Source organism: Chanos chanos, chromosome 11, assembly GCF_902362185.1.
Source record: "Chanos chanos chromosome 11, fChaCha1.1, whole genome shotgun sequence".
Lineage (NCBI taxonomy): Eukaryota > Metazoa > Chordata > Actinopteri > Gonorynchiformes > Chanidae > Chanos > Chanos chanos.
In genome coordinates this window covers 19432737-19447294 of record NC_044505.1, presented here as the reverse complement: position 1 = coordinate 19447294, position 14558 = coordinate 19432737, and the positions used below count along the sequence as shown (strand labels likewise).

Below are 14558 nucleotides of genomic sequence, written 5' to 3'. Positions count from 1 at the left end.
CACCTGTGCCAAGTGAGAGCGTGGTGCTCCAGGCTACCTCAACTCTGCTGGACTCTCGACTCTCCAGCCTCAATGGGACCGTGAGAGTGCTGAATGTCACCTACCTGAGTAAGTCTTGCTCTCCTGTTCCACGCACCTCATTGGCCCGCTCACGCCATGTGGTCCCTGGGAGAACTGTCTCTCCTTGACTCAACCATTTAAAGACAACATTCCTTTGCTCCACAGAACTGTCAGACACCTCCTACGCCGTCACCTTCACATTCGCCATCAGCAGCCTGAGCGTGCCCGCCAGCCCCGATCTGAGGAACGACACCTACCCCCAAATACAAAGCTCCATCAACAGCGCGGTGAGTCCACTTTGCCACCTCTTATGAGGCAGCCCAGAGTCAAGTCTGTTTCTGCCAGCCCCAGTTTGACTAAGCTCTTCCCTTTTCCCATGCAGCTCAACCTTCTGCTCAATGAGCCCGACCAGCCACCGTTTGAGGCGCAGAGCTCTAACTTCACGTGAGTGCACGGAGAGCGCTGTATTTGTAGTGAGATGCAGTGTTGCCACTGCCATTTTTATATGCTTGTCCTCAGCTTCTTCATCTGAAGAGGTGCTTCTTGAATGGATCTGGGTTGTTTTCTTAAAGGATGGCTTCTTTTGCAGGAGTGCTGCAGCCCAGATTGAGGGGAGCATGGAGTATGTTTTCCAAGAGCAGGATGCCAAACAACCCGTCAGCTTCTTGAATGAAATTAGGAGAATCAGTAAGTTGCTCTAGACATTGGGCCATCATGTTGGCGTGCTGCTTGTTCCTCGCTCAGCCCCTCAAAGCGTTTGCTGGGCCTTGAATGCTCAGGTCACAAGGGATATCTTCTCTTGGGCTGCCAGGACACTTCATCCCAGTCACCAAGCTGTCATTTTTTGTGCTTGCAGGTCAGACGGCAACCACCTTTGCTCCCGTCACCACCACCTCAGGTCCCGCAGTCATGTACGTGTGTAAAGAGCTTCATTCATTGGCCTGTTTTTGAAAAGAGGAAGAAAGATAAAGAAGGAGAGAAATTGCTCTGCCTTGCAATGCAACTGAAAAATGGCTCTGTTTACAGATCTACGTCTGCGGTGGTCACCAGCCGGCTGCTTTTCAACGCCTCCTCACCTGTGCCAAGTGAGAGCGTGGTGCTACAGGCTACCTCAACTCTGCTGGACTCTCGACTCTCCAGCCTCAATGGGACCGTGAGAGTGCTGAATGTCACCTACCTGAGTAAGTCTTGCTCTCCCATTCCACGCACCTCATTGGCCCGCTCACGCCATGTGGTCCCTGGGAGAACTGTCTCTTGTTGAGCCAACCATTTAAAGACAATATTCCTTTGCTCCACAGAACTGTCAGACACCTCCTACGCCATCACCTTCACATTCGCCATCAGCAACCTGAGCGTGCCCGCCAGCCCCGATCTGAGGAACGACACCTACCCCCAAATACAAAGCTCCATCAACAACGCGGTGAGTCCACTTTGCCACCTCTTATGAGGCAGCCCAGAGTCAAGTCTGTTTCTGCCAGCCCCAGTTTGACTAAGCTCTTCCCTTTTCCCATGCAGCTCAACCTTCTGCTGAACGAGCCCGACCAGCCAGCGTTTGCGCCGCAGAGCTCTAACTTCACGTAAGTGCATGGAGAGCGCCGTATTTGTAGTGAGATGCAGTGTTGCCACTGCCATTTTTACATGCTTGTCCTCAGCTTCTTCATCTGAAGAAGTGCTTCTTGGATGGACCTGGGTTGGTATCTTAAAGGATGGCTTCTTTTGCAGGAGTGCTGCAGCCCAGATTGAGGGGAGCATGGAGTATGTTTTCCAAGAGCAGGATGCCAAACAACCCGTCAGCTTCTTGAATGAAATTAGGAGAATCAGTAAGTTGCTCCTGACATTGGCCCATCATGTTGGCATGCTGCTTATTCCTCGCTCAGCCACTCAAAGCGTTTGCTGGGCCTTGAATGCTCAGGTCACAAGGGATATCTTCTCTTGGGCTGCTAGGACACTTCATCCCAGTCACCAAGCTGTCATTTTTTGTGCTTGCAGGTCAGACGGCAACCACCTTTGCTCCCGTCACCACCACCTCAGGTCCCGCAGTCATGTACGTGTGTAAAGAGCTTCATTCATTGGCCTGTTTTTGAAAAGAGGAAGAAAAATAAAGAAGGAGAGAAATTGCTCTGCCTTGCAATGCAACTGAAAAATGGCTCTGTTTACAGATCGACGTCTGCGGTGGTCACCAGCCGGCTGCTTTTCAACGCCTCCTCACCTTTGCCAAGTGAGAGCGTGGTGCTCCAGGCTACCTCAACTCTGCTGGACTCTCGACTCTCCAGCCTCAATGGGACCGTGAGAGTGCTGAATGTCACCTACCTGAGTAAGTCTTGCTCTCCCATTCCACGCACCTCATTGGCCCGCTCACGCCATGTGGTCCCTGGGAGAACTGTCTCTTGTTGAGCCAACCATTTAAAGACAACATTCCTTTGCTCCACAGAACTGTCAGACACCTCCTACGCCGTCACCTTCACATTCGCCATCAGCAACCTGAGCGTGCCCGCCAGCCCCGATCTGAGGAACGACACCTACCCCCAAATACAAAGCTCCATCAACAATGCGGTGAGTCCACTTTGCCACCTCTTATGAGGCAGCCCAGAGTCAAGTCTGTTTCTGCCAGCCCCAGTTTGACTAAGCTCTTCCCTTTTCCCATGCAGCTCAACCTTCTGCTGAACGAGCCCGACCAGCCAGCGTTTGCGCCGCAGAGCTCTAACTTCACGTAAGTGCATGGAGAGCGCCGTATTTGTAGTGAGATGCAGTGTTGCCACTGCCATTTTTTACATGCTTGTCCTCAGCTTCTTCATCTGAAGAAGTGCTTCTTGGATGGACCTGGGTTGTTTTCTTAAAGGATGGCTTCTTTTGCAGGAGTGCTGCAGCCCAGATTGAGGGGAGCATGGAGTATGTTTTCCAAGAGCAGGATGCCAAACAACCCGTCAGCTTCTTGAATGAAATTAGGAGAATCAGTAAGTTGCTCTTGACATTGGGCCATCATGTTGGCGTGCTGCTTGTTCCTCGCTCAGCCCCTCAAAGCGTTTGCTGGGCCTTGAACGATCAGGTCACAAGGGATGTCTTCTCTTGGGCTGCTAGGACACTTCATCCCAGTCACCAAGCTGTAATTTCTTGTCCTTGCAGGTCAGACCACAACCACCTTTGCTCCCGTCGCCACCACCCCAGGTCCCGCAGTCATGTACGTGTGTAAAGTGCTTCATTCACTGGCCTGTTTTTGAAAAGAGGAAGAAAAATATAGAAGGAAAGAAATTGCTCTGCCTTGCAATGCAACTGAAAAATGGCTCTGTTTACAGATCTGCGTCTGCGGTGGTCACCAGCCGGCTGCTTTTCAACGCCTCCTCACCTGTGCCAAGTGAGAGCGTGGTGCTCCAGGCTACCTCAACTCTGCTGGACTCTCGACTCTCCAGCCTCAATGGGACCGTGAGAGTGCTGAATGTCACCTACCTGAGTAAGTCTTGCTCTCCTGTTCCACGCACCTCATTGGCCCGCTCACGCCATGTGGTCCCTGGGAGAACTGTCTCTCCTTGACTCAACCATTTAAAGACAACATTCCTTTGCTCCACAGAACTGTCAGACACCTCCTACGCCGTCACCTTCACATTCGCCATCAGCAACCTGAGCGTGCCCGCCAGCCCCGATCTGAGGAACGACACCTACCCCCAAATACAAAGCTCCATCAACAGCGCGGTGAGTCCACTTTGCCACCTCTTATGAGGCAGCCCAGAGTCAAGTCTGTTTCTGCCAGCCCCAGTTTGACTAAGCTCTTCCCTTTTCCCATGCAGCTCAACCTTCTGCTCAATGAGCCCGACCAGCCACCGTTTGAGGCGCAGAGCTCTAACTTCACGTGAGTGCACGGAGAGCGCTGTATTTGTAGTGAGATGCAGTGTTGCCACTGCCCTTTTTATATGCTTGTCCTCAGCTTCTTCATCTGAAGAGGTGCTTCTTGAATGGATCTGGGTTGTTTTCTTAAAGGATGGCTTCTTTTGCAGGAGTGCTGCAGCCCAGATTGAGGGGAGCATGGAGTATGTTTTCCAAGAGCAGGATGCCAAACAACCCGTCAGCTTCTTGAATGAAATTAGGAGAATCAGTAAGTTGCTCTAGACATTGGGCCATCATGTTGGCGTGCTGCTTGTTCCTCGCTCAGCCCCTCAAAGCGTTTGCTGGGCCTTGAACGATCAGGTCACAAGGGATGTCTTCTCTTGGGCTGCTAAGACTCTTCAACCCAGTCACCAAGCTGTAATTTCTTGTCCTTGCAGGTCAGACCACAACCACCTTTGCTCCCGTCGCCACCACCCCAGGTCCCGCAGTCATGTACGTGTGTAAAGTGCTTCATTCACTGGCCTGTTTTTGAAAAGAGGAAGAAAAATATAGAAGGAAAGAAATTGCTCTGCCTTGCAATGCAACTGAAAAAATGGCTCTGTTTACAGATCTGCGTCTGCGGTGGTCACCAGCCGGCTGCTTTTCAACGCCTCCTCACCTGTGCCAAGTGAGAGCGTGGTGCTCCAGGCTACCTCAACTCTGCTGGACTCTCGACTCTCCAGCCTCAATGGGACCGTGAGAGTGCTGAATGTCACCTACCTGAGTAAGTCTTGCTCTCCTGTTCCACGCACCTCATTGGCCCGCTCACGCCATGTGGTCCCTGGGAGAACTGTCTCTCCTTGACTCAACCATTTAAAGACAACATTCCTTTGCTCCACAGAACTGTCAGACACCTCCTACGCCGTCACCTTCACATTCGCCATCAGCAGCCTGAGCGTGCCCGCCAGCCCCGATCTGAGGAACGACACCTACCCCCAAATACAAAGCTCCATCAACAGCGCGGTGAGTCCACTTTGCCACCTCTTATGAGGCAGCCCAGAGTCAAGTCTGTTTCTGCCAGCCCCAGTTTGACTAAGCTCTTCCCTTTTCCCATGCAGCTCAACCTTCTGCTCAATGAGCCCGACCAGCCACCGTTTGAGGCGCAGAGCTCTAACTTCACGTGAGTACACGGAGAGCGCTGTATTTGTAGTGAGATGCAGTGTTGCCACTGCCCTTTTTATATGCTTGTCCTCAGCTTCTTCATCTGAAGAGGTGCTTCTTGAATGGATCTGGGTTGTTTTCTTAAAGGATGGCTTCTTTTGCAGGAGTGCTGCAGCCCAGATTGAGGGGAGCATGGAGTATGTTTTCCAAGAGCAGGATGCCAAACAACCCGTCAGCTTCTTGAATGAAATTAGGAGAATCAGTAAGTTGCTCTAGACATTGGGCCATCATGTTGGCGTGCTGCTTGTTCCTCGCTCAGCCCCTCAAAGCGTTTGCTGGGCCTTGAATGCTCAGGTCACAAGGGATATCTTCTCTTGGGCTGCCAGGACACTTCATCCCAGTCACCAAGCTGTCATTTTTTGTGCTTGCAGGTCAGACGGCAACCACCTTTGCTCCCGTCACCACCACCTCAGGTCCCGCAGTCATGTACGTGTGTAAAGAGCTTCATTCATTGGCCTGTTTTTGAAAAGAGGAAGAAAGATAAAGAAGGAGAGAAATTGCTCTGCCTTGCAATGCAACTGAAAAATGGCTCTGTTTACAGATCTACGTCTGCGGTGGTCACCAGCCGGCTGCTTTTCAACGCCTCCTCACCTGTGCCAAGTGAGAGCGTGGTGCTCCAGGCTACCTCAACTCTGCTGGACTCTCGACTCTCCAGCCTCAATGGGACCGTGAGAGTGCTGAATGTCACCTACCTGAGTAAGTCTTGCTCTCCCATTCCACGCACCTCATTGGCCCGCTCACGCCATGTGGTCCCTGGGAGAACTGTCTCTTGTTGAGCCAACCATTTAAAGACAATATTCCTTTGCTCCACAGAACTGTCAGACACCTCCTACGCCATCACCTTCACATTCGCCATCAGCAACCTGAGCGTGCCCGCCAGCCCCGATCTGAGGAACGACACCTACCCCCAAATACAAAGCTCCATCAACAACGCGGTGAGTCCACTTTGCCACCTCTTACGAGGCAGCCCAGAGTCAAGTCTGTTTCTGCCAGCCCCAGTTTGACTAAGCTCTTCCCTTTTCCCATGCAGCTCAACCTTCTGCTGAACGAGCCCGACCAGCCAGCGTTTGCGCCGCAGAGCTCTAACTTCACGTAAGTGCATGGAGAGCGCCGTATTTGTAGTGAGATGCAGTGTTGCCACTGCCATTTTTACATGCTTGTCCTCAGCTTCTTCATCTGAAGAAGTGCTTCTTGGATGGATCTGAGATGGTATCTTAAAGGATGGCTTCTTTTGCAGGAGTGCTGCAGCCCAGATTGAGGGGAGCATGGAGTATGTTTTCCAAGAGCAGGATGCCAAACAACCCGTCAGCTTCTTGAATGAAATTAGGAGAATCAGTAAGTTGCTCCTGACATTGGCCCATCATGTTGGCATGCTGCTTATTCCTCGCTCAGCCACTCAAAGCGTTTGCTGGGCCTTGAATGCTCAGGTCACAAGGGATATCTTCTCTTGGGCTGCTAGGACACTTCATCCCAGTCACCAAGCTGTCATTTTTTGTGCTTGCAGGTCAGACGGCAACCACCTTTGCTCCCGTCACCACCACCTCAGGTCCCGCAGTCATGTACGTGTGTAAAGAGCTTCATTCATTGGCCTGTTTTTGAAAAGAGGAAGAAAAATAAAGAAGGAGAGAAATTGCTCTGCCTTGCAATGCAACTGAAAAATGGCTCTGTTTACAGATCGACGTCTGCGGTGGTCACCAGCCGGCTGCTTTTCAACGCCTCCTCACCTGTGCCAAGTGAGAGCGTGGTGCTCCAGGCTACCTCAACTCTGCTGGACTCTCGACTCTCCAGCCTCAATGGGACCGTGAGAGTGCTGAATGTCACCTACCTGAGTAAGTCTTGCTCTCCCATTCCACGCACCTCATTGGCCCGCTCACGCCATGTGGTCCCTGGGAGAACTGTCTCTCGTTGAGCCAACCATTTAAAGACAACATTCCTTTGCTCCACAGAACTGTCAGACACCTCCTACGCCGTCACCTTCACATTCGCCATCAGCAGCCTGAGCGTGCCCGCCAGCCCCGATCTGAGGAACGACACCTACCCCCAAATACAAAGCTCCATCAACAGCGCGGTGAGTCCACTTTGCCACCTCTTATGAGGCAGCCCAGAGTCAAGTCTGTTTCTGCCAGCCCCAGTTTGACTAAGCTCTTCCCTTTTCCCATGCAGCTCAACCTTCTGCTCAATGAGCCCGACCAGCCACCGTTTGAGGCGCAGAGCTCTAACTTCACGTGAGTGCACGGAGAGCGCTGTATTTGTAGTGAGATGCAGTGTTGCCACTGCCCTTTTTATATGCTTGTCCTCAGCTTCTTCATCTGAAGAGGTGCTTCTTGAATGGATCTGGGTTGTTTTCTTAAAGGATGGCTTCTTTTGCAGGAGTGCTGCAGCCCAGATTGAGGGGAGCATGGAGTATGTTTTCCAAGAGCAGGATGCCAAACAACCCGTCAGCTTCTTGAATGAAATTAGGAGAATCAGTAAGTTGCTCTAGACATTGGGCCATCATGTTGGCGTGCTGCTTGTTCCTCGCTCAGCCCCTCAAAGCGTTTGCTGGGCCTTGAACGATCAGGTCACAAGGGATGTCTTCTCTTGGGCTGCTAAGACTCTTCAACCCAGTCACCAAGCTGTAATTTCTTGTCCTTGCAGGTCAGACCACAACCACCTTTGCTCCCGTCGCCACCACCCCAGGTCCCGCAGTCATGTACGTGTGTAAAGTGCTTCATTCACTGGCCTGTTTTTGAAAAGAGGAAGAAAAATATAGAAGGAAAGAAATTGCTCTGCCTTGCAATGCAACTGAAAAATGGCTCTGTTTACAGATCTGCGTCTGCGGTGGTCACCAGCCGGCTGCTTTTCAACGCCTCCTCACCTGTGCCAAGTGAGAGCGTGGTGCTCCAGGCTACCTCAACTCTGCTGGACTCTCGACTCTCCAGCCTCAATGGGACCGTGAGAGTGCTGAATGTCACCTACCTGAGTAAGTCTTGCTCTCCCATTCCACGCACCTCATTGGCCCGCTCACGCCATGTGGTCCCTGGGAGAACTGTCTCTTGTTGAGCCAACCATTTAAAGACAATATTCCTTTGCTCCACAGAACTGTCAGACACCTCCTACGCCATCACCTTCACATTCGCCATCAGCAACCTGAGCGTGCCCGCCAGCCCCGATCTGAGGAACGACACCTACCCCCAAATACAAAGCTCCATCAACAACGCGGTGAGTCCACTTTGCCACCTCTTATGAGGCAGCCCAGAGTCAAGTCTGTTTCTGCCAGCCCCAGTTTGACTAAGCTCTTCCCTTTTCCCATGCAGCTCAACCTTCTGCTGAACGAGCCCGACCAGCCAGCGTTTGCGCCGCAGAGCTCTAACTTCACGTAAGTGCATGGAGAGCGCCGTATTTGTAGTGAGATGCAGTGTTGCCACTGCCATTTTTACATGCTTGTCCTCAGCTTCTTCATCTGAAGAAGTGCTTCTTGGATGGACCTGGGTTGGTATCTTAAAGGATGGCTTCTTTTGCAGGAGTGCTGCAGCCCAGATTGAGGGGAGCATGGAGTATGTTTTCCAAGAGCAGGATGCCAAACAACCCGTCAGCTTCTTGAATGAAATTAGGAGAATCAGTAAGTTGCTCCTGACATTGGCCCATCATGTTGGCATGCTGCTTATTCCTCGCTCAGCCACTCAAAGCGTTTGCTGGGCCTTGAATGCTCAGGTCACAAGGGATATCTTCTCTTGGGCTGCTAGGACACTTCATCCCAGTCACCAAGCTGTCATTTTTTGTGCTTGCAGGTCAGACGGCAACCACCTTTGCTCCCGTCACCACCACCTCAGGTCCCGCAGTCATGTACGTGTGTAAAGAGCTTCATTCATTGGCCTGTTTTTGAAAAGAGGAAGAAAAGTAAAGAAGGAGAGAAATTGCTCTGCCTTGCAATGCAACTGAAAAATGGCTCTGTTTACAGATCGACGTCTGCGGTGGTCACCAGCCGGCTGCTTTTCAACGCCTCCTCACCTGTGCCAAGTGAGAGCGTGGTGCTCCAGGCTACCTCAACTCTGCTGGACTCTCGACTCTCCAGCCTCAATGGGACCGTGAGAGTGCTGAATGTCACCTACCTGAGTAAGTCTTGCTCTCCCATTCCACGCACCTCATTGGCCCGCTCACGCCATGTGGTCCCTGGGAGAACTGTCTCTTGTTGAGCCAACCATTTAAAGACAACATTCCTTTGCTCCACAGAACTGTCAGACACCTCCTACGCCGTCACCTTCACATTCGCCATCAGCAACCTGAGCGTGCCCGCCAGCCCCGATCTGAGGAACGACACCTACCCCCAAATACAAAGCTCCATCAACAATGCGGTGAGTCCACTTTGCCACCTCTTATGAGGCAGCCCAGAGTCAAGTCTGTTTCTGCCAGCCCCAGTTTGACTAAGCTCTTCCCTTTTCCCATGCAGCTCAACCTTCTGCTGAACGAGCCCGACCAGCCAGCGTTTGCGCCGCAGAGCTCTAACTTCACGTAAGTGCATGGAGAGCGCCGTATTTGTAGTGAGATGCAGTGTTGCCACTGCCATTTTTACATGCTTGTCCTCAGCTTCTTCATCTGAAGAAGTGCTTCTTGGATGGACCTGGGTTGTTTTCTTAAAGGATGGCTTCTTTTGCAGGAGTGCTGCAGCCCAGATTGAGGGGAGCATGGAGTATGTTTTCCAAGAGCAGGATGCCAAACAACCCGTCAGCTTCTTGAATGAAATTAGGAGAATCAGTAAGTTGCTCTTGACATTGGGCCATCATGTTGGCGTGCTGCTTGTTCCTCGCTCAGCCCCTCAAAGCGTTTGCTGGGCCTTGAACGATCAGGTCACAAGGGATGTCTTCTCTTGGGCTGCTAGGACACTTCATCCCAGTCACCAAGCTGTAATTTCTTGTCCTTGCAGGTCAGACCACAACCACCTTTGCTCCCGTCGCCACCACCCCAGGTCCCGCAGTCATGTACGTGTGTAAAGTGCTTCATTCACTGGCCTGTTTTTGAAAAGAGGAAGAAAAATATAGAAGGAAAGAAATTGCTCTGCCTTGCAATGCAACTGAAAAATGGCTCTGTTTACAGATCTGCGTCTGCGGTGGTCACCAGCCGGCTGCTTTTCAACGCCTCCTCACCTGTGCCAAGTGAGAGCGTGGTGCTCCAGGCTACCTCAACTCTGCTGGACTCTCGACTCTCCAGCCTCAATGGGACCGTGAGAGTGCTGAATGTCACCTACCTGAGTAAGTCTTGCTCTCCTGTTCCACGCACCTCATTGGCCCGCTCACGCCATGTGGTCCCTGGGAGAACTGTCTCTCCTTGACTCAACCATTTAAAGACAACATTCCTTTGCTCCACAGAACTGTCAGACACCTCCTACGCCGTCACCTTCACATTCGCCATCAGCAACCTGAGCGTGCCCGCCAGCCCCGATCTGAGGAACGACACCTACCCCCAAATACAAAGCTCCATCAACAGCGCGGTGAGTCCACTTTGCCACCTCTTATGAGGCAGCCCAGAGTCAAGTCTGTTTCTGCCAGCCCCAGTTTGACTAAGCTCTTCCCTTTTCCCATGCAGCTCAACCTTCTGCTCAATGAGCCCGACCAGCCACCGTTTGAGGCGCAGAGCTCTAACTTCACGTGAGTGCACGGAGAGCGCTGTATTTGTAGTGAGATGCAGTGTTGCCACTGCCCTTTTTATATGCTTGTCCTCAGCTTCTTCATCTGAAGAGGTGCTTCTTGAATGGATCTGGGTTGTTTTCTTAAAGGATGGCTTCTTTTGCAGGAGTGCTGCAGCCCAGATTGAGGGGAGCATGGAGTATGTTTTCCAAGAGCAGGATGCCAAACAACCCGTCAGCTTCTTGAATGAAATTAGGAGAATCAGTAAGTTGCTCTAGACATTGGGCCATCATGTTGGCGTGCTGCTTGTTCCTCGCTCAGCCCCTCAAAGCGTTTGCTGGGCCTTGAACGATCAGGTCACAAGGGATGTCTTCTCTTGGGCTGCTAAGACTCTTCAACCCAGTCACCAAGCTGTAATTTCTTGTCCTTGCAGGTCAGACCACAACCACCTTTGCTCCCGTCGCCACCACCCCAGGTCCCGCAGTCATGTACGTGTGTAAAGTGCTTCATTCACTGGCCTGTTTTTGAAAAGAGGAAGAAAAATATAGAAGGAAAGAAATTGCTCTGCCTTGCAATGCAACTGAAAAATGGCTCTGTTTACAGATCGACGTCTGCGGTGGTCACCAGCCGGCTGCTTTTCAACGCCTCCTCACCTGTGCCAAGTGAGAGCGTGGTGCTCCAGGCTACCTCAACTCTGCTGGACTCTCGACTCTCCAGCCTCAATGGGACCGTGAGAGTGCTGAATGTCACCTACCTGAGTAAGTCTTGCTCTCCCATTCCACGCACCTCATTGGCCCGCTCACGCCATGTGGTCCCTGGGAGAACTGTCTCTTGTTGAGCCAACCATTTAAAGACAACATTCCTTTGCTCCACAGAACTGTCAGACACCTCCTACGCCGTCACCTTCACATTCGCCATCAGCAACCTGAGCGTGCCCGCCAGCCCCGATCTGAGGAACGACACCTACCCCCAAATACAAAGCTCCATCAACAACGCGGTGAGTCCACTTTGCCACCTCTTATGAGGCAGCCCAGAGTCAAGTCTGTTTCTGCCAGCCCCAGTTTGACTAAGCTCTTCCCTTTTCCCATGCAGCTCAACCTTCTGCTCAATGAGCCCGACCAGCCACCGTTTGAGGCGCAGAGCTCTAACTTCACGTGAGTGCACGGAGAGCGCCGTATTTGTAGTGAGATGCAGTGTTGCCACTGCCCTTTTTATATGCTTGTCCTCAGCTTCTTCATCTGAAGAGGTGCTTCTTGAATGGATCTGGGTTATTTTCTTAAAGGATGGCTTCTTTTGCAGGAGTGCTGCAGCCCAGATTGAGGGGAGCATGGAGTATGTTTTCCAAGAGCAGGATGCCAAACAACCCGTCAGCTTCTTGAATGAAATTAGGAGAATCAGTAAGTTGCTCTTGACATTGGGCCATCATGTTGGCGTGCTGCTTGTTCCTCGCTCAGCCCCTCAAAGCGTTTGCTGGGCCTTGAACGATCAGGTCACAAGGGATGTCTTCTCTTGGGCTGCTAAGACTCTTCAACCCAGTCACCAAGCTGTAATTTCTTGTCCTTGCAGGTCAGACCACAACCACCTTTGCTCCCATCGCCACCACCCCAGGTCCTGCAGTCATGTACGTGTGTAAAGTGCTTCATTCACTGGCCTGTTTTTGAAAAGAGGAAGAAAAATATAGAAGGAAAGAAATTGCTCTGCCTTGCAATGCAACTGAAAAATGGCTCTGTTTACAGATCTACGTCTGCGGTGGTCACCAGCCGGCTGCTTTTCAACGCCTCCTCACCTGTGCCAAGTGAGAGCGTGGTGCTCCAGGCTACCTCAACTCTGCTGGACTCTCGACTCTCCAGCCTCAATGGGACCGTGAGAGTGCTGAATGTCACCTACCTGAGTAAGTCTTGCTCTCCCGTTCCACGCACCTCATTGGCGCGCTCACGCCATGTGGTCCCTGGGAGAACTGTCTCTCCTTGACTCAACCATTTAAAGACAACATTCCTTTGCTCCACAGAACTGTCAGACACCTCCTACGCCGTCACCTTCACATTCGCCATCAGCAACCTGAGCGTGCCCGCCAGCCCCGATCTGAGGAACGACACCTACCCCCAAATACAAAGCTCCATCAACAGCGCGGTGAGTCCACTTTGCCACCTCTTATGAGGCAGCCCAGAGTCAAGTCTGTTTCTGTCAGCCCCAGTTTGACTAAGCTCTTCCCTTTTCCCATGCAGCTCAACCTTCTGCTCAATGAGCCCGACCAGCCACCGTTTAAGGCGCAGAGCTCTAACTTCACGTGAGTGCACGGAGAGCGCCGTATTTGTAGTGAGATGCAGTGTTGCCACTGCCCTTTTTATATGCTTGTCCTCAGCTTCTTCATCTGAAGAGGTGCTTCTTGAATGGATCTGGGTTGTTTTCTTAAAGGATGGCTTCTTTTGCAGGAGTGCTGCAGCCCAGATTGAGGGGAGCATGGAGTATGTTTTCCAAGAGCAGGATGCCAAACAACCCGTCAGCTTCTTGAATGAAATTAGGAGAATCAGTAAGTTGCTCTTGACATTGGCCCATCATGTTGGCGTGCTGCTTATTCCTCGCTCAGCCCCTCAAAGCGTTTGCTGGGCCTTGAACGCTCAGGTCACAAGGGATATCTTCTCTTGGGCTGCTAGGACACTTCATCCCAGTCACCAAGCTGTCATTTTTTGTGCTTGCAGGTCAGACGGCAACCACCTTTGCTCCCGTCACCACCACCTCAGGTCCCGCAGTCATGTACGTGTGTAAAGAGCTTCATTCATTGGCCTGTTTTTGAAAAGAGGAAGAAAGATAAAGAAGGAGAGAAATTGCTCTGCCTTGCAATGCAACTGAAAAATGGCTCTGTTTACAGATCTACGTCTGCGGTGGTCACCAGCCGGCTGCTTTTCAACGCCTCCTCACCTGTGCCAAGTGAGAGCGTGGTGCTACAGGCTACCTCAACTCTGCTGGACTCTCGACTCTCCAGCCTCAATGGGACCGTGAGAGTGCTGAATGTCACCTACCTGAGTAAGTCTTGCTCTCCCATTCCACGCACCTCATTGGCCCGCTCACGCCATGTGGTCCCTGGGAGAACTGTCTCTTGTTGAGCCAACCATTTAAAGACAATATTCCTTTGCTCCACAGAACTGTCAGACACCTCCTACGCCATCACCTTCACATTCGCCATCAGCAACCTGAGCGTGCCCGCCAGCCCCGATCTGAGGAACGACACCTACCCCCAAATACAAAGCTCCATCAACAACGCGGTGAGTCCACTTTGCCACCTCTTATGAGGCAGCCCAGAGTCAAGTCTGTTTCTGCCAGCCCCAGTTTGACTAAGCTCTTCCCTTTTCCCATGCAGCTCAACCTTCTGCTGAACGAGCCCGACCAGCCAGCGTTTGCGCCGCAGAGCTCTAACTTCACGTAAGTGCACGGAGAGCGCCGTATTTGTAGTGAGATGCAGTGTTGCCACTGCCCTTTTTATATGCTTGTCCTCAGCTTCTTCATCTGAAGAGGTGCTTCTTGAATGGATCTGGGTTGTTTTCTTAAAGGATGGCTTCTTTTGCAGGAGTGCTGCAGCCCAGATTGAGGGGAGCATGGAGTATGTTTTCCAAGAGCAGGATGCCAAACAACCCGTCAGCTTCTTGAATGAAATTAGGAGAATCAGTAAGTTGCTCTTGACATTGGCCCATCATGTTGGCGTGCTGCTTATTCCTCGCTCAGCCCCTCAAAGCGTTTGCTGGGCCTTGAACGCTCAGGTCACAAGGGATATCTTCTCTTGGGCTGCTAGGACACTTCATCCCAGTCACCAAGCTGTCATTTTTTGTGCTTGCAGGTCAGACGGCAACCACCTTTGCTCCCGTCACCACCACCTCAGGT

The 14558-nt window shown here is 51.8% G+C and overlaps 2 protein-coding genes across 2 annotated transcripts in view; both read left to right on the top strand.

Annotated features, from left to right (window-relative positions):
- LOC115823792 (mucin-2-like) overlaps positions 1-5042 on the top strand; it is a 34618-nt gene extending 29576 nt beyond the window's left edge. Inside the window, exons 9-13 of the mRNA XM_030787818.1 lie at positions 443-504; positions 3184-3238; positions 3843-3904; positions 4317-4371; positions 4977-5042. Of these exons, the coding sequence (XP_030643678.1) occupies positions 443-504; positions 3184-3238; positions 3843-3904; positions 4317-4371; positions 4977-5042 (300 nt within the window). The remainder of the gene's footprint in view (positions 1-442; positions 505-3183; positions 3239-3842; positions 3905-4316; positions 4372-4976) is intronic.
- Positions 5043-7236: 2194 nt separating this feature from the next.
- LOC115823791 (mucin-2-like) overlaps positions 7237-14558 on the top strand; it is a gene marked incomplete at its 3' end in the record, with an annotated part of 31977 nt that continues 24655 nt past the window's right edge. The window contains exons 1-7 of the mRNA XM_030787817.1: positions 7237-7304; positions 7717-7771; positions 10642-10703; positions 11116-11170; positions 11775-11836; positions 12249-12303; positions 12908-12969. Coding sequence (XP_030643677.1) covers positions 7237-7304; positions 7717-7771; positions 10642-10703; positions 11116-11170; positions 11775-11836; positions 12249-12303; positions 12908-12969 — 419 coding nt within the window. The remainder of the gene's footprint in view (positions 7305-7716; positions 7772-10641; positions 10704-11115; positions 11171-11774; positions 11837-12248; positions 12304-12907; positions 12970-14558) is intronic.